The 26,392-nt window shown below is 32.3% G+C and overlaps 1 protein-coding gene and 1 long non-coding RNA gene across 2 annotated transcripts in view; both read right to left on the minus strand.

Moving 5' to 3' along the window:
• LOC127708429 (protein qui-1-like) overlaps positions 1-14,246 on the minus strand; it is a 40,398-nt gene extending 26,152 nt beyond the window's left edge. Inside the window, exons 1-5 of the mRNA XM_052213297.1 lie at positions 14,078-14,246; positions 7,373-7,575; positions 4,314-4,413; positions 2,910-3,012; positions 1,694-1,854 (exon numbers count right to left, since the gene is read on the minus strand). Of these exons, the coding sequence (XP_052069257.1) occupies positions 1,694-1,854; positions 2,910-3,012; positions 4,314-4,413; positions 7,373-7,575; positions 14,078-14,195 (685 nt within the window). The 5' untranslated portion in view covers positions 14,196-14,246. The remainder of the gene's footprint in view (positions 1-1,693; positions 1,855-2,909; positions 3,013-4,313; positions 4,414-7,372; positions 7,576-14,077) is intronic.
• Positions 14,247-19,483: 5,237 nt separating this feature from the next.
• On the minus strand, positions 19,484-21,095 carry LOC127708455 (uncharacterized). The gene is made up of 2 exons (XR_007985278.1): positions 20,938-21,095; positions 19,484-19,971 (listed from the first exon to the last, which is right to left on the minus strand). It is a non-coding gene; the product is annotated as an uncharacterized LOC127708455 (long non-coding RNA).
• Positions 21,096-26,392: the final 5,297 nt, after the last annotated feature.

Below are 26,392 nucleotides of genomic sequence, written 5' to 3' on the forward strand. Positions count from 1 at the left end.
AGAGGAAACAATAATAAAAATAATATTAAGTGACTTTTTGAAAGTAAATTAACAAATTAATGTTTGACTCATGTGATGACAAACTTTACGGTATATTGTATGAGGCTTTAGCACTTCACCAAGATATAAGAACTCCGTGTAACCATTATCAATCACAGGTTTTAAATGATTTATTATGTATCATGTGTATATAGACTAACAGTGACACTTACGTTTCATAGACAATGATACCACATCTTCTTATTTTTATACAAAAGAAATGTTTTAATTAGCTTAGACTTTGGATTTTGCTGGTAGCATAGTGACTTGCATAATTTTGCTAATTACTTGCTTAATTTTAGCCAAAAATAGCAAATGGTTAAAAAAGGGAAGAAGACATCAAGGAGAAAATCAAATACCGGAAGTCAATTTAAGATAGACAACGCCATAACCAACAGAAAAGGAGACGAACAGACAACAACAAAAAGCACAATCGATCCTCTAATTGATAATTGCCTGTACATAAACACCGAATATATATTCATGTAACCCCACATCCTTTTAGTTGAGGAGAAATCTTTCAATAGTTTAAAATTGTATGTATTGAACAGACAAGATATTTTACAATATCCTGGATTAGTAGTCATTTCATTTTCATACTACCAATTTTCGTTAATAGGAGACAGTTTAACCAACCCTAAATATGTTGCTTGAAGTATATTAAATCAGAAGTAACAGTACTTTACCGTTTTCAAATCTCAATAATCCATTAAGAAGATACAAGTCAAGATAAAAAAAAAAAAAACCGAGGGAATCGCTTGATCTCGAAAAGGAGCGAGACCGGGAGCGCCTACATGGTTATAAGCATCTCTCGAGAAGGAGCGAGACCGGAAGCGCCTACATGGTTATAGGCATCTCCTGTTATGCATGCACCATCAACCATTAAGCTAATTAAACATTGGATTCTCTATACATAGTATCATTTTTTAATATTTAATTTTAGAGCAGTTTAGTCCTGAGTTTTTACCTTCACATTTATAAAGTTCAATTCCGCATTACTGAATAAAAAAATTGCAGTGTTATAGCAGAATCATAAAAGAATTCCAAAACAATTTGGTCTCATGAACCGTAAAACGTCTTGTGCATCTCTCTCCTTTCATTAGCCATCGTGGAAAAGCTGATACAAGAAACATACATTTTAAATCCTTTAAAAATTTTGTGCAAAAAAGTTATTTGTTTACCCTTTCCAGATTTAAAAAAAAATTACTTAAACGTCTACTTATAGTATTTTCAAATTATGTTAAAAATTAAGCAAATATAAATTGAATGTCAAGAAATGAAAAAAAGGGGGTTTCTTTTTATGAAGCATTTATATATGAATGAAAGAAGATGTGGAATATACGTCAATAAGACAGCAACCCAGCGAAAAAAAAAATAACCTAAAGACATTTAGAGGGCAACATAAAGTCTTCAACAACAAATGAATGATGAAAGTTAATTGTTTATCTATACATGTAGTGCAGATTGGTAAGAGTTTCGTTATTACTGACAGTAATGCCGGAATCCTACAAATAGAATACGACGCAAGGAACAATGAATGATTGTTAAATGGTTATTCTCTGAAAAGTTGTCGGAATATGCTTGATACAGCTCTATATTGTATATTAATGTTTGAATACTTTGGAGATAGTTCGTTCTTTATTTCTGTACATACCTGAATTATCAAACTTCTGCTGTTTTTCGATGTTTACAGCATTGCCATCCCCTTTGTTGTAGGTCTTTTTGGCTCCGTATTGAATCAGGTTCAGCAGTTCCTTGTACGTAGTCGTCCAATTTTCTATAGCTGTCTGGTGATCTTTCACGTTCATTTTCGGTCTCAAAAATTAAAGGCAAATGAGTAATGCTAGAAAACGAAGTTATGTGGCAAACTGTAGGAGAGGCTTATAGGTAATTTTAATGAGGTTTGACGCATTTTCTTTTATTTGTGAATATTTAATACAGTCAAACTACCATAAAATGATTTGATTAATCCGTACCACATATCTCTTTATTGTATTGGTTATAAACCCAGATTCGCTATTGTCATATTTCTGCCCGGGCAGATACACGTTTATATTGCCCTTTTCTCAAAAACTTCATAATAAACTCGTACCATAGATGCAAGAATTAAAATTTTGTACGCCATGTCAATGTGGAGCAAAATGACAGCGGAAAGCAAATAAAAAAAACTAACAGTAAATAAAAATCTAACATTGACATTTTAATATATAAGGACTAAAGATTGAAGTGATGGGGAGCTTCGTAATAATAAAAATATTTCAGAGGAGGAAATCTTGCTAGAGAATAAATAAAATGTGTCAACTTTGTTTTTTAAAACATTTGTTAAAAAGATTATTACATAAACTTTACCATATCCGCCCTGTTATTATTTCTCGACCCATAAGAACCCTCGGCTTGCGCCTCCAGCTGATATGGGAGTCTCGAGATAATACCAGGGTCGATAGGGAAAAGGACATGGTTATATTCTATAAATCCAATATGATCCCTCAAAAGACATGGATGCAAGTACATAAAATGTCTCGGCGGACTTCGGATCTCCTCAGCGTTTAGAAAAACATAGTTCATAGAACAATTTGGTACAATATCTGCGAGCATTGATGCTTTTGAAATCGTAATACAATACAGAAACATGTCTTGCTTGCAAATAAAAATGGTAAATGTGCTTAAGATAAAGGGCAAGAAATCGTAGTTTGGATATTTTTGCACTAATTGGTCGAAGGTCGTACACGATAGTTTTTGTTACGGCTCTAATGTTATATTGACGTAATAAATTACCTGAATTCGTAGTTTGGATATGGTTTACTAATTGATCGAAGATTATACACCCGTTTGAGTGACAGCTCTAAGTTTAATTGAACGTAATTAATTACCTGAAATCGTAGTTAGGATATTTTTCTCTTATCGGTCGAAGCGTATACATGGTAGGAACTGAATTACAATCTTTACTGTACCATTCATCTAATAATGTTGTATCTGGAGTGAAAAAATTCTCTTTTAAATTTAAACTATTAAAAACACTGTCTATCTAAACGAATGACCACCATTTCAGTGCTAGGCGTTCCCGGATGCTTAAAATTAAAAGTTTGGTAAGCCAGGATATATTTCTGTCCCGTGCATCCGTCAAAATCTCTCTCACTTAACCTTTATTACAAAAATATGTCCTCACAAAGTCTTCTGCCGTTTACATATTACAGAATTGAAACCTGACAGTTATGCATGCATGTACTTAGTTATTGTTATACATGTACACCTTATATTTTAATCTAATATGATATTTCTGATAGCAAAACATGTACTTTATAATTTTATCGACTTAAACGCTTGCATTTATCATTGGAATACATGTAGGACGGGCCTTAAAATTAAATGGAGTTGTGCAACTTCGTTTCATATGTTTTCCTTTGTTTTGCTCAGACTTAATTTTTGTTATCTAAAAGGAAAACAAATACTTTGCCATTTCTAAAATGATACACAACAGTTTACACGAACACTGCAACAGAAATTACTTTGCAGTCAGTATTCACACAGGTTGTTGACACTTGACAGACGAACTTCAACAGTTTGTTGACACTTAGCAGAGGTTTTCACACAAACTTTCTTAGATATTTGATATATGAATTGGTACATTCAAATTCAATTAACAAAACGTGCACCTCGTTATTTTACATATTGAGTTTCTGCTACAGCTTGCATGGGACGAGGATAATATTGACAGTAGCGTCATTAAGCAAAAACTTAATCATATTAGTGTGCTAAATTTAATGGTTCTCAATATCTTTTTACTTTTACATGTATTAAATATGGTCTTATTTTCAAAAAAAAAAAAAAAAAAAAATTTGAAAAGAGATGGAGTCAAAATTATTTTTCAATTTAAATTCACCTAACTTTCTAGAAAATATGGGCTAAGCCCCTGACTTTGCAAAATTGTTCAGAGCATAGAAACACATCGGTCAATAAAACGTACTTAAAATAGTGGGTGTTATTTTATTAATGGTGGGATGAAAAAGGTATAAATCAATAAGTCTAGCACATGTTTACAAATATCTATTGGAATTGTTCTGAAAAGAACCTTTTGAAAATTCAGTAGACTATAAATCTTTTCTATGACAGCCAAGAAGATTTTTCAAATCTATCAATTGATTACGACTTCTTCCACGTTTGTGGAACCAACAGTTTAAAGAAGAAAAGATAAGCTTGGTCCATCCAAATACAGCAATTTCAAACCTTTAAAACAGACAGTGTAATTTGTCACTTCCTTATTAATTTATTTTTACCTTTTCCGCAGGCTAATGTCTCTTTTCTGATATTCTGGAATTCTTGCTCATCTAAAAAAATCGGCAACGGACAATCTCCATATTTATTTCCTATCAAGCACTAGAATGACAAAAAACAATTCTGTATTTGTAAATTTTTAATTATAACCCCCCTCCCATTTTCTCAAAAAAAAAAATTGGCACAATATTCTTATGTTTTTAACCCCATCAAGACTCTCATATCATAATTTGGTTAGATGTTTTTTTAATCATACGAAAATGGTTGGCGAAAGAAAAACTCACGTATCTTAACATCCAAAAGTCGTCAATCTGTGTCAATTTTAGCATTAATGAATTAATGATATTCAAAGGGGAGTTGGATTTACGTATGCATAACTAATACACTTTGAAATCAAACTAAGTTTTTGAATATCAAAGCATTACAATTCAAATGATATGTTTTTGAAAAAATCTTCCGATTTGATGTATTACTGCATTGTATTTTTTAATTAAGTGTGATCCGCCGTCAATTACAAGCACTACGCAGTAAAATATTCAAATATCAAAGAATTTTTGTCTTTAAATTAGTTTAAATTATAGAAGAAACACGATTGAATGCTTTGATTTTGATATAGATGTTCATGCGAATTCTTGTGAATAAAACATAAAAGTAAAGAATTCTAGAGTCAACATCCGATTAACACCACTGATAAGGTAACGCATTAAGCAAAACGTGTACGTCTCCATAGTCATTAATACAATAAATTTGTAAAACAACTGAAATGTTATGTTACAAATGTAAAAAGATGTATATATGGATGATTATTTGTCAATAGGGTACGATTCAAACTGTTAGGTAATTATGGGATGAAATTATTAATTACGTCTATGTCAAATGAAATTCAATAATTATATTTAACATAACGTTCTATGGCGCAATAATATGTACATGTTTTATATCAAGGATAGTGACTCTAATACATGATATTCTGTTCTATGATGTTTTAATTAATATCGGGTAGTGACTGTCACGTTTATCATATTTAGCGCACTTTGTTGAAATGCATTGACATCATTAAAACATTGACCGACCGTGCGAGGGATCATTTTATAGCCAATCAATGACGTCCACCACCAACATCATCATCATTATCAAAACATAATTTGATATTCACACGATTAGGTGAAAATGATGAGGTAATAAGTTGGACAAAATTTTTTAGATGAACTAGACATTTCAACTTGATATTAAAAAGACATTATAACATAAATATAATAGTAAACCAAGCCATTAGAGTGTTAACGAGGAGTTAACATGGTTAAAGAGGCGACAACCATTTTTATTGTAGACATTTAATGAAATTCGAGGTATTTATGTCCAAATTTTTAAAGAAATATTGTTAACTTCATCAATTTTCCCAATCAGTTTCCCAGCATGATACATTTATGAGTGAAACCAGAAAGTAATAGCATGTGAAAATAAAATGATATTATTATCATAAACGTATTGCATACAGTATACAATAATAGTACATTTGATACCTCTAATATATTCGGAAAAAAAACCCTAACAGATGATTATATAATTTAACTATTATTAAGTGGCACAAAGGAACAGGGCCTTTTATAGCCGACTATACGGTATGGGTTTTTCTCATTGTTGAAGGCCTTACGGTTACCTATAATTACATACATCCACTTTATTTGAACTTTGGTGGATAGTTGTCTCATTGGCAATTATTCCTCATCTCCTTATTTTTATAGGCTTGTGCGCAAAGGACTACCACGACATTTGTGTATTAGTATGGGATTATATGGTAACTCCTTGGGTGTTATAGGATTGTTGCAGTCATTATGTGTTAATATGGTAACCCTGTGGGTGTTATAGGGTTGTTGCAGTCATTATGTGTTAATATGGTAACCCTGTGGGTGTTATAGGGTTGTTACAGTCATTATGTGTTAATATGGTAACCCTGTGGGTGTTATAGTGTTGTTGCAGTCAGTATGTGTTAATATGGTAACCCTGTGGGTGTTATAGGGTTGTTGCAGTCAGTTTGTGTTAATATGGTAATCCTGTGGGTGTTATAGGGTATGTTGCTATCAATTCAATGAGGATTAGGAGTAGCGATCTTAATTGTTTATGAGATAATTTGAAATTAGGAATTTGAAAGGGGACACGAATAACTCCTCTCTAGGGAAGGGATATGTCGAAGTGGGTATATATGACATGAGAAATGAAAAATATATGGTTTGGGATTTGGTTTATGAAGAATTTGCAGATAATTTCATATTTTTGATTTAGAAGCATACATAATTATGAACCAACACAAGGGAAGGTTCTGTGTTGCAGTCAATGCATAGCAAATATATTTATTATAGATAATGTAGTTTGTCCTTCAAAGTCTTGACATTATCCAAAGTGAATTCACCGTTTCAGAATCTAATCCATTCTGGACAATATTTTTAAAACGTACACCAACAAAATTGTTATGATTATTTAAACAATGGATATCAGACCAATGGCCTAACTTTATTTTCGTTTGGCTTACGTACAGTGAAATACCAAAACAGTCCTTTATATTCTTAAGGATGTTCGCTACTCTGTTTCAAAATAACAAGCTTTTTGAAAGACTATAATGAATTGATAGAATATACATAAAGGAACTTAAAAGGCAGATAAAAATTAAGGGTCCATGTGCTTGTTTTCGAGATATAAGCCATTAAAAATTTGGCGGGAAATGATTCTCTCTAGATTTTTCATACATTTAACATTGGCACATTTTTTCTTTCAAAAACTCTGAAAAAATAACAAGGATTTTATAAGATTTTGAAATATGACTTTTTAAACTTTTTGTAATGATATTATGAAAAGAAAAGTAGAGGTTAGTGGGCAAAAGTTTTTAATGGCACTACATGGATAAAACCAGGGGATTCCGAATATCTGTCAAAAATTCTATAACAAGAGAAGCGAACATCCTTAAACAGAGAATTGACTTCAAATAAGAATTCGGCGAAAGAATTCACCAGGAAATAAATAAAACGAGTTTAAGTCAATAGTAAAAACAATTTGATTATATTACCACAAAGAAAGGACCAACTGATTGCTGATGACATTTCTTTATTTCTTCTAAATGTTCTTGTAACCTGTAGGCGTCCTGGACATGGTCGATTTCACTTCCATAATGAACATCCATCCATACTACGTCCAATCCATGCTGTACACATTCATGTTGCAGGGCGGGCAAAGCATCACGCCAAAGATGGAAACGCTCTAATTCAAAATCTAGGGAAATATATAAATCTTATCCATGACAATATAGGAAAAAAACATAAAAACCAAAAGCAGAATGATCAAAGCAAAACCCAAAGAAAACATGAGATGGCTCAGGTGATCCAGAGGAGTGAGCAGTGACTGTCTTGAGCTGTAATTTCGATTTCTGTGTTTATTTACTCGTTTTTTATTTGTTTATTGTCTGTTGTCTCATTGATACAAAATAAAATATGAACGAAAGTCATCCATAAATCATCGTCAATAAGAATGGAACCAGTGTGTAAGTTAGTAAAGTGTTACTATTATAACTATATTGATATTAAAGCAGTAATAAAAATGAGGACAATAAGAGCATTATATTAGATTCAAGTCCTAATTCCTTTTAATATACTAGCTATAGATGACGTCTTTACACTAAATCTATTGGATGTTGGATGTGTACGGATTGTTATTTTAGTCTTAGATACATGATTTGTTTATTAGTTGCTATTGGCTTTGAACTATTTGCCAGTAACTGAGAGTCCGGTCTGTGTTTTTGTTACATGTTTTCTTCTTTGTATCGATCTGATGGGTTAAGTCCTGTACACAGATTTTGATATTTCTTATGTTGTACTGTTACACCACTGTCCCAGGTTAGGGGAAGGTTTGCGACTCAAAACATGTTTAACCCCGCCACATTTTTTATGTGCCTGTCCCAAGTCAGGAGCCTGTAATTCAGTGGTTGTCGTTGGTTCGTGTCTGTCATATTTGTTTTTCGTAAATTGTTTTGTTATAAATTAGGCCGTTAGTTTTCTCATTTGAATCATGATGCCACTAATCGTAATTGGATATTCTGCATTTATCATGCTTTATCGTGAAATAAGGTCAAATTGCTGAAAGTCCCCCACATACATTATTGAAATATATCATTTTGCTTGAACTATTTTAACATGGTGTGAATTAGATACACATAATCGGACTAAAGGACTCATGGGTGTATCTAATACTTAATACGTCCATAAAAAAAACGGTCCACAATTTGATTTAATATCAACCTTAATTACTATGCCAGACAATTCTTTACAGTACACAATATGTCAGGATGACACGCGTTATTACGTTATCACAGGGAAGTATATAATTTTAATCTCCGTAAAGGATAAAACAGTAATAAGATCACTATAATACGATCACTATAATTGTCACTCTGGTCGCATATTATTATGATCGGATATATGTTGCCAAGACGATGAACACGCACGTTTGTTCTCCGAGAAATTAAAATTGTCAATATTATCAAGGATATAAGGTCTTACTATATAAATCCCTGATATTGTCTTTTGTCGTGTTGATGATTTATTTCTGCAATGCAATTCTTACAAATGTAACTCAAGCCATTTCCTTATACTTTCTAAAGTAATGAAGTTGATAATGAGCTTACAACCGTACAGACTGAAAGCTTATTAAAACATGAAAAACAAACTCTTCTAGCAATGCTCCTTAATTAAAACCGATTTTGTTCACGGGTAAATAAAAAGAGAATTTATTTGTAAGGATGCTAGAAATAAACCATGTCTCTTTATTGAAAGAAAGACGTAGTTGTCCTTAGTTATATTTAATGTTTTTGTGTCATTTAAACCGCCGTGTTGATCTCGAGGTGCTGTCCTCGAACGTGGGAGCCGCTCGACCTTTTTAATACGGAAGCCGATAAGGGCCATTCAAAAAAAAAAATATGTCGTAATTACGACATAGCATGTCGTAATAACGACATCGCTATGTCGTAATTTCGACATAACATGTCGTTATAACGACATCGCTATGTCGTAATTTCGGTATAACATATCGCTATATATATATAAGATAATGATTGCCAGGACTTAATGACACAGAAATTAACAACTATAGGTCATCATAATGCCCTCAATAATGAGAAAAGCCCCCGCATAGTCAGCTATAAAAGAGGAACGAAAGATACCAGAGGGAGAGTCCCCGACATGACAGCTGTTTAATAATTTAATTCAGACGAGTGAAAATAACTGTTTTAATAATGTACAAACAAAGACCGAAAAACGAATGTGTAACACAGCAACAAATGACAACCACTGAATTACAGACTCCTGACCGCTATGTGATAATAACGGCAACCTTATAGTTTAACTTTTCACTTTTTGATGTGATAGGCATTCCAAAATGGTTGTCAGTAAAGGCAAAGTTTGTAGCGGAAACAAATTCATCTTTTTTTTTAGAATAATGAACACTATATGCAATCAAGCTTAATTAAAGTTATTCACTTGCACCTCAGACTTGCACATACTAGAACTTTATTTATAATCAAATCAAATGAGACCCAGTTACATAGGGGAGCAATTCAAGATCCTTGGAGCCTCTAATTATGTTTGGCATATACAGATTTGTGTAAATTATGAAGTCCTGCATTTCCATTGCAGGTTCTGAATAAGATGAATTTTAAGCTTTTCCCAATAAAGACTATGTTAAACTTTGGACTCATAGTGCTCAGACCCACGGATCTCTGTACCTTCATTTGTACACACTTGAATCATAATGTACAGTAACTACTGAGGCTTGATGCAAATTGTTACTGCATTGCTATTGTTGGTTCTTGATGAGATTCTTCAAGCGTCCTCCCCATTGAAGCCCTATTAAAACTTTGTACCCCAAGTTCTTTTAATCACTGTAATTTGCATCAAGCCTCAGTAGTACATTAAGATTCAAGTGTGTACAAATGAAGGTACAGAGATCCGTGGGTCTGAGCACTATAAATCCAAAGTTTAACATAGTCTTTATTGGGAAAAGCTTAAAATTCATCTTATTCAGAACCTGCAATGCCAAACATAATTAGAGGCTCCAGGGAGCTTGAATTGCTCCCCTATTCAACTGGGTCTCATTTGACTTGATTATAAATAAAGTTCTAGTATGTGCAAGTCTGAGGTGCAAGTGAATAACTTTAATTAAGCTTGATTGCATAAAGTGTTCAATATTCTCAAAAAAAAAAAAGATGAATTTGTTTACGCTACAAACTTTGCCTTTACTGGCGACCATTTTTGAAATTCCTATCGCTTCAAAGAGTGAAAAGTTAAACTATAAGGTTGTCGTTATTATCAGATAGCGGTCAGGAGTCTGTAATTCAGTGGTTGTCATTTGTTGCTGTGTTACATATTCGTTTTTCGGTCTCTGTTCGTACAATATTAAAACCGTTATTTTCACTCGTTTGAATTAAATTGTTAAACAGCTGTCATTTCGGGGACTCTCCCTCTGGTATCTTTCGTCCCTCTTTTATAGCTGACTATGCAGGGGCTTTTCTCATTATTGAGGGCATTATGATGACCTATAGTTGTTAATTTCTGTGTCATTTAGTCTCTTGGTACGGAAGCCGATAAGGGTCATTCAAAAAAATTATGTCGTAATTACGACATAGTTTGTCGTAATAACGACATCGCTATGTCGTAATAACGACATATTATGTGGAAATAACGACATCGCTATGTCGTAATAACGACATCGCTATATATATATAAAATAGTATGTATTATGATTGCCAAGAGACTATATGACACAGAAATTAACAACTATAGGTCATCATAATGCCTTCAAAAATGAGAAAAGCCCCCACATAGTCAGCTATAAAAGGCCCCGAAATGACAAATGTTAAACAATTTAATTCAAACGAGAAAACTAACGGCTTTATTAATGTACAAAAAATGAAAAAAAAAACAAATATGTTACACAGCAACAAACGACAACCACTGAATTACAGGCTCCTGATCGCTATGTCATAATTACGATAACATTAGCGTTGTCACTTTTTGAGGCGATAGAAAATTCAAAATGGTCGTCAGTGAGGGCAAAGTTTGAAGCGTAAACATATTCATCTTTTTTTGGAGAATAATGAACACTAAATGCAATCAAGCTTAATTAAAGTTATTTATTTGCACATACTAGAACTTTATTTTATAATCAAGTCAAATGAGACCCAGTTGCACAGGGGAGCGATTCTGGCTTCTTTGAGCCTCTAGTTATGTTTGGCATGTACAGATTCACAAACTTTTATCAACATTTTGTGAATTTTGTAATCTTTAATTAAAATTTAACGGTAAATACAGACGACGACGGACGACAAGCGATTGCAATAGCACACATAATCCTTCTGGTACTTAACACATCTTCTTGATGTGATCTACATAAATGCCGAATATAAATATAGAGGCTCCAACAAGCCTGAATCATTCACCATTTCAATGGGTCCCATTAGACTTGATTATGAAATAAAGTTCTATTATGTGCAGACATATAGCGTAACTAACTTTAATATTAATTGAGCTTGATTATATTCAGCATTTATCATTCTCAAAAATGAATATGTTTACGATAGGCTTTTGATACAAACTTTGCCCTCACTGGCGGCCATTTTCGGATCAGCTCAAAACGTAAAAACTCTTTTTAAGGACCTGGATACTATTTACACATTGTATATTTATACTAAGTTTAAGCTCAGTCATTTCAGCGATCTTGAGAAGCAGATTTTGAACATTGATTTTTTCAAAGTCCCTTGGCGGTCATGTGTTTTAACCAATGTGTAACTAAGTAATGACACTTGAATAGCACCTTATAGTACACACGTATATCAAGTTTGATTCAATTCTGATAAGTAGTTCTTAAAATAAAGATAAAAATGTTGTTTCCCATAGTGTTTCGATGCTCACAAAGTAGCAATGTTAAGGTTGTTGTTATAGATGACATAGATGATATAGATGATATGTCGTAATTACGATATAGCGATGTCGTTATTTCCACATAATATGTCGTTATTACGACATAGCGATGTCGTTATTTCCACATAATATGTCGTAATTACGACATAGCGATGTCGTTATTTCCACATTATATGTCGTAATTACGACATAGCGATGTCGTTATTACGACAAACTATGTCGTAATTACGACATAATTTTTTTTTTATCGGCTTCCGTATCTTGGCAATCATAATACATATTCTTATATATATATAGCGATGTCGTTATTACGACATAGCGGTGTCGTTATAACGACATAGCGATGTCGTTATAACGACATGTTATGTCGAAATTACGACATAGCGATGTCGTTATAACGACATGTTATGTCGAAATTACGACATGCTATGCTTTTATTTATAATCGTGGATTGTATATTGGTTCTCGTCCTCAATATTAACCTCAAGCTATACTTTTTGTTCTCGTTGTCCCACCTTGTTATTTCGTTTGTTATCACTATACATGAAAAGATGTAGTGAAGATGTTCATTTTACAATTTCCCAAATATATGAGGATCTGGATGGGAAAAAAGGGAGTATTTCTGTTTTCTGTAGTTTTTTAGGCCATTTTTCACTATTATTTACTATTTTGACCATTATTCTCTATTCTCTTTAATTCGACACCTAATTTTTCACTATTATTTACTATTTTGCCCATTAATCTCTATTCTCTTTATTTCGACCCCTCATTTTTCACTATTTTTTATTTTGTTTAGCGCCAATCATTCTTTATTCTGCAAACCCAACCTGAACCTTAAAAAAAAGTCAAAATTCGATATTCAAAGAGACTAGTGAAAACTAGCATCATTCGGAAAGCTTGCTAAATACAAATGTATCTATACATTAAGGGCAATATAATCAATAAACAGGATTGAAAATATCTATAGAAATAAGAAGATGTGGTATGAGTGCCAATGAGACAACTCTCCATCCAAGTCACAATTTGTAAAAGTAAAAGATTATAGATCAAAGTACGGCCTTCAACAGGGAGCCTTGGCTCACACCGAAAAGCAAGCTATAAAGGGCCCCAAAAATGACTAGTGTAAAACCATTCAAACAGGAAAACCAACGGTCTAATCTATAATAGCTAAAAAAAACAAAACAAAAACAATTACTAACTCAATAAACATCAGATATCAAATCGCCTGTTTTTCGATGCGGATCGACTTGTACATGCAACATGATCTAATTCTAAAGTCGGTGACCCCCCAAAAAAAATAAAAAATGAAGAAACTTTATAAATCATTTACGTGTCCGAAGTGCTTTTTTTATTTACATTCCCTGGGAACGCCCAAAACCAACAAAATGAAACCCACGAAAAAATTCCGATTCATAAGGATCAAATCTTTCTGGGATATAACATTAAACTATAAGGTTTAGTGTGTGTGCGTGTTAAGTGTATTTTGTTGTTTTAAAGAGACACAAATATCCGATGTAGAATTTCAAGTCATCAAATTGAAATAAGACTTTATTGTTTTACATAAACACATAGTTCAAGCTTAAAATATTTTCATTGTTTTACATAAACACATAGATCAAGCTTAAACTATTTTCATTGTTTTACATAAACACATAGTTCAAGCTTAAACTATTTTCATTGTTTTACATAAACACATAGTTCAAGCTTAAACTATTTTCATTGTTTTACATAAACACATAGTTCAAGCTTAAACTATTTTCATTGTTTTACATAAACACATAGTTCAAGCTTGAACTATTTCCTACCTGATCGGTTTGAACACAAGTATATCTTCAAAGTTCTTTTTGGCAATGGTGGTATTTCTGATAGTTTTCCAGACAGAATAATATCTGTCAAATCGCTACTGTCACTCTTTAGTGACATTTTGTCTTCATGGTATTAACGTTCTGAATTCTGAAATATAAGCAGAGCATTCAATTTGCGTTATACGTTTAAATTATGAATAGTCTAAAACTGAACCTTAATATTCACTGTTAATGGAATCATCATAAATTCAATTATATAAATAATATTAGAAAGTTTTAATTAAACATTGTTGTCAATATGATGGAAATCTATATGACTGTCATACAAGTGAGATGTTTAGCTAGCTATAAAACCAGGTTTTAGAAAATGTCTGTACCAAGTCAGGAATAGTACAGTTGTTTTCCATTCGTTTGATGTGTTTGAGCTTTTGATTTTGCCATTTGATAAGGGACTTTCCGTTTTGAATTTTCCTTGGAGTTCGGTATTTTTTTTTTATTTTACTTTTTATTTACACGCGATAATCTTTTAACAGGTAATAGAGAACCGCAAGGGCCGGTTTAACAAAGCTATCCTAAGACCTGTCATAAGATATATCTTAAGACATGTCTTATGATCCTCTTATGACTATCTAAGCACATAGCTCAGACCTCGCCTCGAAGCTGTCTTATGATGATCATAGCAAAGATATCCTAAACCTGTCAATATAGTTCGTTAAAGTTTTAAATATTAATATGTATTTATGGAAAAATTCATGTAAATGTAGAAGTTGTATCCCACAAATTTTTAAACGTATTGATTAATATTCCATAATTAGATGATAATCAAAGTTAATTTATATAAATAATCTATTAATAATACATCAATATCCATATGAAAATTCAAATACAAAATAGAGAGAAAAAAAGAATAAAATGATGATTCTCATATGCTGTTACAAAAATGAACTATTTTCATATTACCGACTTTTGACTCCGGAATTTATATTTTTTCTACAGGTTACATGATCTGTAGTCGGACATCCTGGTACTCAGTCAAGAAAGAGCAACTTAAAAAGTAAAATCAAGCTTACAATTGGTATAATTTGGGAGGAAAGTTAACGTTATTTATACATGACAAAATCATGGGAAAACAGTAAACTTTTCCCCCAAATTGCACCGATTATATGTTGGAATTTACTTCTTTTGGTTCCTCTTACCTGACCGAGTACCAGGATGTCCTACCACATAGTAGGTAATCTGTCAAAAAATTATACAATCCGGAGTCAAAAGTCGGTAATATGAAAATAATATATTAGGAAACCATTTTGAAAAATACGGAATGTTGCTCCCTTGTTGAACGTTCTGGTTCCTTGTCTGGATTTGACTATACCTTTTGCCCTGTGTAGTTATATCAGCTCTTGATCGTTGACATGGTTCATATTAGGTTTAAATTTTTAAATATTCTAGCCTTGAGCATCGCTGAGATCGAGACATTAATTGTCGAAATCCGCATTTGGTACAGTAAAATTTGTATTGGCAATCAAATCATATCCTCTTATTTTTATATTTTTACTAACATTAACGGTAAAATATTTGTTCAAATAACCTTAAAAATAAACATTGTTATACGTTTAACGCGACAAATGAAGATGAAAAAGATCTCGCATCGGTGGTCTCATATTGTTTTGATACGAGAAGTCGTTGGTTCAATCTTCGGCAGAGACAGATAAAGAATCTTCTGATGTCTGCCAATCATGAAGCCTTCAGGAGGAGCAAGATCAAATACGGGTTGGGTCAAAATTATGATAATTTATCCAAGTAGAGTGACATTTTTTCGTCGTTTTTTTACTGTTTAAAAATTTGAACAAAATATATTAGTTGCAGCAAAGTGAAGAAAGCTTATAAGCTAAACAGGTTGAAATGTCTTTAGAAATTAACTGTATTTGAAGGAGTCGCCTTAAATAAGATTATAAAACATTACTTATAAATCAATTGTAATTTTTTAAAAGTTATTTACTAATCCAGACTAAACCCCCTTCTCAATTACATATTGTTATCAGGAGATTGTATTATAATATGTATATATAAAACAGTGACTGATCTTAAAAAAAAAAATCGGATTAAGTGATGAATATAATTATACATCCTATTCAATCTTTTATGAAGAGGTGACCTTGTCTTTTCAAGCTAATGTCACATGTCGAGGATTATAAGGGTAAAGACTACACGGCTACGGAATAGATTACCTGTTTATGGCAAAATTCTTCGGAATTTTTGGCCCTCAATGTTTTTCAACTTCGTTCTTAATTTGGCCTCTTTAACTTTTTTGATTCTAGAATCACTGGTGCGTCTTTTGTAGACGAAACGCGCCTCTGGATACAAAATTGTAGTCCTGGTATCTATGGTATCTATATTATGAAATTTTCCTCAAGGAGGGGTCGCAGTTTGTCGGTCTGTTAATACATAACAAGGTTGCGACTTAAGTCCCAAAAACGTTCAACCATTTGCATTTGCTCCAACTATTACGGTTTCTAAGGTGGAAAGTAATTGGCGACAGGTTAACAGAAATAAATGAATCACTTTTTAAACAAACAAATGATTTAGATGCAGTCATTCAAATATATGATTATAATGTAACGGGCATGGTAAACATAGATAGTTCTCCATTGCCCGTATCGTCCGAATCCTAATTCAGTTGGCTAATCACGAGAGAACTATGTTGTTTTGCAGTTTCTCGAATGATTTCTCTTTGTATAAAATTCTACTATCAGATAAATCAATTATGGAAAATAACCTTGCAGCAAATGAGGCTAATTTATTTAGATCCTGAATTTTATCAATCCAGAGACATATATACACAGAGATTGGCAACTCCGTGAAATCCCGTTAAAAAACGCGGCCCGGAATGAGATTCTCGTCGATAATTATTCTACAACATGTAGACAAGTCAGGGATGAATAACCTCGATAGCTAATCAAGAAAAGTAATAGGAAAACTTATTTCAGATCAAATAAATTCTTTTTCTAAAAAACTACTTGAAATAATATATTATATAATAATATTTTTTTAATGTATTTGATTGAGAAAATATTTTTTTTCTTTTTTTCGGCATTTCTTTTAATTTAAAAAGTAAAATCTGGTAATGATCATGATATTACAAGAAACATTTCTTTGCTAAAGTTTGCTTCTAAATTACACAGTGAAATTATGTGTGTCCGATTTTCCGGTCATTATTTCCTTAGAGTTGTGACTGTGGATTCACAGGTGTGCGATTACGCAAATTTATTGCCCTCCGATCACCTGAATTTTGCCGGAGGTGAAGTTCTAAGTGGATTGTTACTTGGTAATTGTTTTTACAACTAAACAAATTCTGACATTATTTTAACCATGACCAGAACTTTATTTTAACAGAAACACTGGGCTATACTATGAATAGGGTAAACGGACAGAAAGTCACAGGACATAAAGTCACAAATTGGATAGGACAAAAAGTCACAAATAATGTATTGACAATTGTTTGATTATATAAGAGAAAGATCTTCAAATAATATATTTTTTTACATTTATTCATTTTTAAGTTCAGGAAATTGTTCATAAGCCTTGATAAATGAAAAATTATTAAATTTTAATCATGCAAATAATATATTTCTTGGCACCATGAAGCCATTTAAGTGCCAAACCACTTTGACATTTTGTTATCATAACAATTATTTGATCATCATTGATATTTATTGAATAAATTTTTAATTACAAAGTTGCTTCATATATTATAGTTCAATAAAAAATCAAAAAATTATTTTTAAAATTAGTGTTTTCTTGTTCAGAGAAAAATAATCTCAAAACTGAATTGTGACTTTTCGTCTGTGACTTTTTGTCCGTGACTTTTTGTCCTGTGACTTACTGTCCTACATTCTACTATAGTATTCAATCAGGAACAAAAATAGTCATTTAACATGTCAAAAAAAAAAAGAAATCAGAAAGCAACTTTTGTATATAAAAAAAATATGTAGCCAGTAGAATTTTGTCTCGTGGAAAACGGATTTAAATGATTACTTTTTGATTGACCTACAATTACATTATTTGTGGAACCTTTGCATGAATTTCCTAAATGAACGTACATTATGTACAGTGTTGTCGAAATCACTATTTTTGCTGTCATGAAATATTGAATATATGAATCTGTCATTATTTGTAGTTTTTTATAGACTTAATATCACAGACCCTGATTAAAAACAACGTGTATCATAAGTGCAGTAAAATGCTCTGCTGAACTGTAGAATTTTAATGTTCTGTTTCATAGACCACAGAAGTACTGCAACATCCTTATCTTTACTCTTTCCTATCGGGTAGTGAAACACGAGTTTGAAATTAGAAAGATTTAAAATTGAAGACAAGTTTTATCTGATCTTTTGTGGGTTTATGTTTCGGTGCAGTGCTATGTGGGCTGTTATTTTCTTTTCATTTGTCATTTTTTTATCTGTGTTACACGACCTTGTACTTTTTGTATTGCCCCTTGACATCTCCTGCTTCTGTTTAAACCTTTACCACTAATATCTCATCTGGTTTAAATAAAATAGTGTCTCATTCCCGGAATTTGTTATACAGGAATTCATTACAATATCAGTTTTTTTATAAGCATATAAACTGCTTGGTCTCTTCACACAATTTATGTTTAGGACGAAATGCATCAATAGGTACATACATGTACCAGGTCACCAATATATAAGTACACGTTATGTGCTTTTGACCTCCACAAGAATTCTTAAACATTCATAGATGTGCAAAGAATATTTTTGTCGTTGGGTTGTTGTCTCATTGACATATACCTCACATTTCTGAATAGTCATAGCAGCTGTGCCTTTTCAATTTATTGCAGAAAATATTTGCATTAACATTTTTCAAAATAGGCGAGGTGAAACAGTGATCACAGAATGAGGACATGTAAAACTGAAACAACACAACACAACAGATAAATATAAACAAGCACCATTGCTAAAGGACTGAAACAAACATAGATGATGACTAATATGAGCGACTAGTAGTGTACAAGTAGAGTAAACATTTCTTGCTTCTTATTCTACACATTTTGTCATTTCATGTAAACAATTAAATATGTTATTTTCCGAGGAGAGGAAGGAATTTGTGAAACGAAATATTTTGCCTTTAGTACTGTCAAGTTATATATTCACAGGAGTGTTGTTGAATAAATGAACATTTTCCCTTTTTTACATTATGCTACCTTTATGCTACAAAGGTAGCATTTCCATTCTCATGATATACAAAGATATTATAGAGTGGCCTTCCAATGATAGTCATACATGTAAATCATTGTCTCATTGGCAATCATACTACATCATCATATTGTTATACATGTATGTAAAAATTATGTACATGTATACTTTGTAAACGTAAAGAAGACAAATGAAGTTGAACACAAGATATTTATTTTCATTTTTATCCGTATAGTCTCTGCACAACTGCCACTTCTGTTTCAAATTCAATAGATTGAATGCAGAGTCTTGTATTTATTCTTAGTTCAATGATGTCACCATCACTTGCACAAAAATCGCATACACATGTACATCAAGTTTGGCATATGAACTATGATATTTGAACTACAATAATGTGGTGTTTTCACAGTCAGGATAAGCACATGTCATTTTCTCTCTTACAAAACCATTTTTTAGTATCACATTGATAGTAGTACATGTAATCGGTCCACTACATGACTGTGCAGTAACATTTGAAAAAAGTCATCACTAATAGTTGTTCTTGTCTGCCAGGGAATCTTTTTTTTTCAATCAGAAAGGCTAGGGAGTCCTACATTCAGCACATGTATGATATTACATCTCTTGTATGCTGCACTGTTAGGTAAATTTGATCAACATCTTTGTTCTTTTATAACATGCAGGATCCTGTTAAAAAAAAATGCTGTCAGATACTGAATGTAAATATACATGTATATAAACTTGTAAATGTCATCAAAGTGGTGGAAATAATGAAAAAAACAATTTAGATACACAAAACCGGTATGACTTGGGAAAGTAATTCCTGTGATCAATGGTGATGGGTACATTTGTTCTTTAAAGATGGACAATTTTATAAACTGTAGCCATGGACAGGTGCCTGTCTTTATATTGAAGAGAATGAAAATGGCTGACAGCTTGAATGGTCATTTTTAATTGTAAATTGCATCAAAGCTGGTGAAAATATGGAAAAAACAACTGTTATACACAAATCCAGTATGTCATAAGAAAGTAATTCATGTGCTGGGAATAATTATTCTCTAAAGATGGAAAAGTTTATTGACTGTAGACATGGACAGGGACCTGTCTTTATATTGAAGAGAATGAAAATGGCCGACAGCTTGAATGGTCATTTTTAATTGTAAATTGCATCAAAGCTGGTGAAAATATGGAAAAAACAACTGTTATATACAAATCCAGTATGTCATAAGAAAGTAATTCATGTGCTGGGAATAATTATTCTCTAAAGATGGAAAAGTTTATTGACTGTAGACATGGACAGGGGCCTGTCTTTATATTTTAAAAATTGAACGTGGCCGACAGCGAGAATACTGAATTTTAATTGTAAATTGCATCAAAGTGGGTGATTTAATGAAAAATTCAACATATTTACACAAAACCAGTATGTCTTGGGAAAAGTGATTCATCTCATAAATGGTTTTATTCCTTTTCGAATGAAAAGGTTTTAATCAAAAATACGTCCGTGTAAAAAATTTTCATAACGTCCAGTCGGCCAAGCTTTCCCCTTATTATTGACCACAATAAAACGTTAATCGTCACAATATTTTAACTAACAATTACTACAAACTGAATAAAACAAGGTAAATAATTTACGAAATTGAAATATATACTTACATTATGCTGTTTTGAAAAGCTTGATGTAAAATAAAAATCGAAGCGGTGGTGAACTTGTCATGATCAGATGCAAAATGGCGATCTCGTTAAAGTCTCGTGTGACGCGTGTTTTTAATTGGATTTCGCTGACCACTGTTACAGTTGCCAATCTCTGTGTATATATGTCTCTGATCAATCTAATTAAGATATAGTTCCTTGATTTCGTTATCCTCATATGAACTTATGATACCAGCACGCGAGTTGTGACAGATCTGAATTTTAATCAGATTGGAATTTTATATAGTATCATAAAATTCAGTGCATAGTAACCGTAAAAACTATTATCGTGCCAACCGCTCTTCAAACTTTAAAGTAAAATTTAACATTATTGCTAAATTAGTTATACGATCGAGGTGTCTAAAAAAATATACAAAAATCAGACGGGAAAAACTTATTGGGGTATACATGAAAGTATATGTAAATTGCATATACGTTTGATATTATTGAATATGCACCGAACCAAGGGAGGTCCATTTATGTAGTCTCTTTAAATCTTTACAGTGTGTTAGGGAGACTGATTAGTACAAATAAAGCATAAAAATCATACTTTAAATGCTTTAAAATTTCCTATTTACATTATGATGCCATTAAATGAAATTTGATATCATGCATTTATCATGCATGCTTTCCAATGCAATAAGGTTAAATTGCTAAAAAATCCCCCCCCCCCTACATTATTGAAAGCTATAATGTTTCATTAACCATATTAAAATATCAAAGTGTAAATTAGAAAGACCAAATCGGGCTAACGGGCTCATGTGTGTATCTTGTATCTATATATGAATACACGTAACTGATCATAATACAGTCGACTAAATCTAATGAACAATATCGAGTTCTTGAATACAAAAGATCATTTTTAAAGAACTAAAAAGAGGCAGAGGATAACAAGTCGCCCGTGCAAGAGGGTAGGAATGCCCTTTATCGTCAAGCGTCAACAGCTCGTTTTTCGCTACCGTTAGCGTCAATTGAGCCTAAATGTTTTATCGTCATTCGTCAAATCTCATTTTGAAGCTACCGTTAGCGTCAAATGGAATAAAATGTTCATCGTTAACGTTATTTTAACAAATACTTTACCGTCATTCGTCATGTGGGGTAACCGATTCCTACCTTCATTAAAAAATCGTAATGCCTCGTTCATACGTACATTTAATTCGAATTGAATTCGAGTCGAATGCGAATCGAATTCGCTAATCGCGTTCACACACTCTTCTTTTTTTAATTTGAATCGAATTCGAATTTGCTAATTATGAAATTAGAAATGCGTTTTCTTAAATGAATTAATTCATAATGCAAATTAAAAATTAACGTCGTTCGGACAGTAAAGCGAATTTGACGCGCATCGCAATTCGTATTAAAATTTACGTTCGAACGTAAAACGTTTCGAATGCGAATTACACTAATTCGAATTAGTTAATGCGCATCGAATTCGAATACGTGTGAACGCAGCATAAGTTGAAGAAAAACAAACAATAAAAGATAACAGACGAGTTGCAGTTATTGATATGCATCCTGCCTTCCCATTCATTCAAATTTTAAAATATTTTTCATTATGTTACATTGTACATGCGTGGCATCTATAAACAATAATCACATTTCATAATACATAAACATTTATTCTTAAAGTTTATTGCATTTGTAATTTCATATTCTTTCTGTGACAATTATCGCTTAATATAAAACAAACATACTGTCATCTCATATATAAATGTAGACTAACTTACCTTTATTTACCTTTAAGCACATTAAAGATATTTATGCACGTTTCTCAATAAATAGCAGCAGACAGTGTTGTTTCCTTGGTTACACGACAATAAAGATGGGAGTAAATCAATATCTCTTCCAAATAAGAGTATTCTATCCAGGTGTATTTATTTTATTAGTTTCTTTAATGGAAATGAATAGTCTGATCATTGTAAATTATAGACAGTGTAATTTAAGTCTTATGGAGGTACAAAAAATGTATTGGTGTTGGTGTTGGTGGGGGTCAAACTATCCCAAAATTGGATCAAAATGAAATCATTTGCATTTCTAAATTTTGCAGTGTTCAATTTGAAGCTTATTTTGCTAAATTGTATGATAAGGGTGTGAATTGGGAAAGGGGAGGCACAATTCATATTCGATTTTCTCAGTCAATCTGCATATGTTATTTAAGTATCGAATTGACCGCAGGAGTAAAGAAAATGGACATCTTGCAACTAGTGTTTATCTTTAAATTTCGTGCTTGCAAATTTGATAAGTCTCACTTTAAAGCACAATAATTCTAAGCAGTCGCGTCTTCATTTTTTGACTCAGTCGATTAAGTTTCGAATTCGCAATTCGTAACATTTGACCTTAATGATGCTACACTACGATAACAGCGTGGGCGTTGTCGCTGATCTGTTCTATGATAAGACGAAAATGACATTGCCGATGGTCGAACATACGTTTGTAAAATATTTTATGATGTACAGCAAGACTAATGATAGTTTTAAATTTAGATATCTGAGATACAAACTATCTTGTACAATGGTACCATTAATGTATCTTTGATAAATAGCTTTAATAAAAAATATTTAGTAGTGGAAAATTATTAATTCTAATACAACCTATACTAAACTTATCTTCCCATACCGTATTTTTCGCGGGGTTTTAGAGAACGTTAACATTCAAATCACTCAAAAAGGTATAAACACGCTACATTAAACTAGTACGGACGGAAAATCTCACATCTTTAAGATGAAAAAATTCATATAAACATGATCAGTGTCACCGGCACCCATGCGCATTCATTTCCAAACTTGAAGGTTTTCAGTTCACTGGCACGCGATCGTGTGTTCTAAAAAATATGTTTTTTGGTAGCGTCTGCATGCACATGTTACGATTGGTTTTATAACAAGTTCAGTTAATCTACCATTGAAGCTTTTTTTTTAAGCTCGAATGTTCCAACAATATCTTTTATTGACATTTTTCAAGGGAAATATCAGTTCCCACATTTAATTTAATACAATTTTGTCACGGTGCATGCAAGTGCAGTCAAAATTTGAAATACGTAATTTAGAATCGATAATTGAATAATTAGAGGTACAAAATAAAATACTTGAAATATAGAGTGTCAAAAGAGAGGCGAACGATACCAAAGGGACATTCAAACTCACAAGTCGAAAACAAACTGACAACGCCATGGCTAAAAAAGAAAAAGACAAACAAACAACATCACACAAAACACAACAATAAAAACCAAAGACTGAGAAATACAAACCCCACAAAAATTGGGGTTATTTCAGGTGTTCAGGAAGGGTAAGCATATTCAGCTCCACATGCAGCACCTGTCGTGTTGCTCATGGAAGTTCAAACACAGAAAACCAAAGACTGAGCAACACGAACCCCACCAAAAATTGGGGTTATTTCAGGTGTTCCGGAAGGGTAAGCATATCCTGCTCCTAGTGGAGCACCTGTCGTGTTGCTCATGAGGGAGTTCAAACCCGAGGAAAAGGCGACGGGATTGTAGTTTCGACAATTGGAACATATCCGTTGTCATCTGTGAAATAGGTATCCCATAACGGTCAACCAACTCGTGGTGGCGTCCGTAAAATTGACGAAGAGATGATTTCAACTTCACCACTTGGAACTCTGGGTTTAATAGCTTCCTTGTGAGAAGCAACACTCTTTCAAGGAAATCATTATAGGAAATACAAGCCCTGGAATATATTATCAACTGGGAGATATATACTCCGTATGAAGGCGTTGCTGGAAAGTTGCTATACAGAAATGGAAAGTTCACAATTGGGAAGCTGGAATCATCTCTTTTGTCGTAAAGTTTTGTTTTAAACCGACCCTCATTGTCAATTTCTAGATGTAAGTCAAGACATGAGGCAGAATATACACAACATATATAAAAATCTGTCAAACGATTTGTTATAGACCCCGTCGACGCCCGTCCGTTATACACGCCGAAAGGATTTGCGTCTCTAAGGTTAAATTTATATGTTTGTATAGTTATCATTGCATTTTTCCCCTGTTCTTTTAATAATTTTTTTATCAAGTTGATATGTGTTGCATCATTGTATATAATCTATATTTTATTTTATACATTGTAGTTATGTCACAGGCAGTTGTCTATGAGAAAACTCTGACTACATACCTTTACAATTTGATTAACGGTATATTTGAGGGTTTGGATTGGGGTTTACAGAATAGAGAATAATAGGCAAAATCTATAAAGAATATAGAAGAATGGACAAAAAAATATAAAGAATAGAGAATTAAGAGGTGCTAAAATATAAAGAATAGAGAATAATTGGTAAAAGTATAAAGAATAGAGAAAAATGGCCTCAAAAAGTAAAGAATACAGAAATGATGGAGCCCCATCCAGACACTCATAAATGTATAGTTGTTAGAGACAATTGCATGTGCTTAATTTTCATATTTTTTCAGACATATGACATCAAATTTACACAATTACAATATACCATTTCAATATAACAAATATGATATCTTGTTTCTTCATTAAATATTAACACCCATCAAACGAACAACTATGTCATAACAATCTTTAAAATCATATGATACTTAAAAAAAAAAGTTGAATGTGTTATATATATATTGAATGGCAAAGTTTTACTACAAAACAAGTGTACGTGGACTTTCTTGTAAAAAATCCTTTACCTCCTTAAAATCGTCAGAAAAGCACTGAATTATTGTCTTCCCGTACTCTAATATGTCGATATTTTTTCCGTACGCAATGAACTTTACTAACAGACTTCTCGTTAGAACTATAGCCAGTGCAAGTGAAAAGCCGTGATGAAAGAATGTTAACAAACGTGCACCGGAAGGTATAAATAGTAATACGTTGATTTTAAAGAACAAATTAAATCCACTAAATTGAAAAGTTTAATAAACAAATAGTACCGCATGGAAAATATAGATATAAATAAAAATAACATCGCTCTATCAATTCACTTATTTTTCACGTGTTCCATAATGTTGTGTTGATTTTTTATCAACGTCACGATCCAGCTGTTAACTTCGGCAACAAAAACACAAGTTAATTAGCTTGCGATCAACAATCACTGAATGAAATATTATTTGTATATAATACGTACGTTATAGATTCATAAAAAAATGTTAAAAGAAAACGTGCACAGATGACTAAGTTTAGTATATAAGCATGCATTTGTTCAATAATTTCGATAACATTATAATTACAAGAAATCGTTTCATATGACTCCAATAATGGAAAAAATTAATTGAAAAGTCAATAGTGTATTTTGTTCTTTAGTACGAGGCTTTTAGTTTCCAATGCAATCATTATAATAATTTACTGTTATGAAATAACTTCGCAATTAGTTTTTGTTTCAATAAAATTCTCAACATAGACTAAAGAAATGGCAAAACAGATGCATCAATTGTAAATGATCGAAAATTACCCCCTCCC

This window comes from Mytilus californianus, unplaced genomic scaffold (assembly GCF_021869535.1).
Source record: "Mytilus californianus isolate M0D057914Y unplaced genomic scaffold, xbMytCali1.0.p SCAF_7, whole genome shotgun sequence".
Classification (NCBI taxonomy): domain Eukaryota; kingdom Metazoa; phylum Mollusca; class Bivalvia; order Mytilida; family Mytilidae; genus Mytilus; species Mytilus californianus.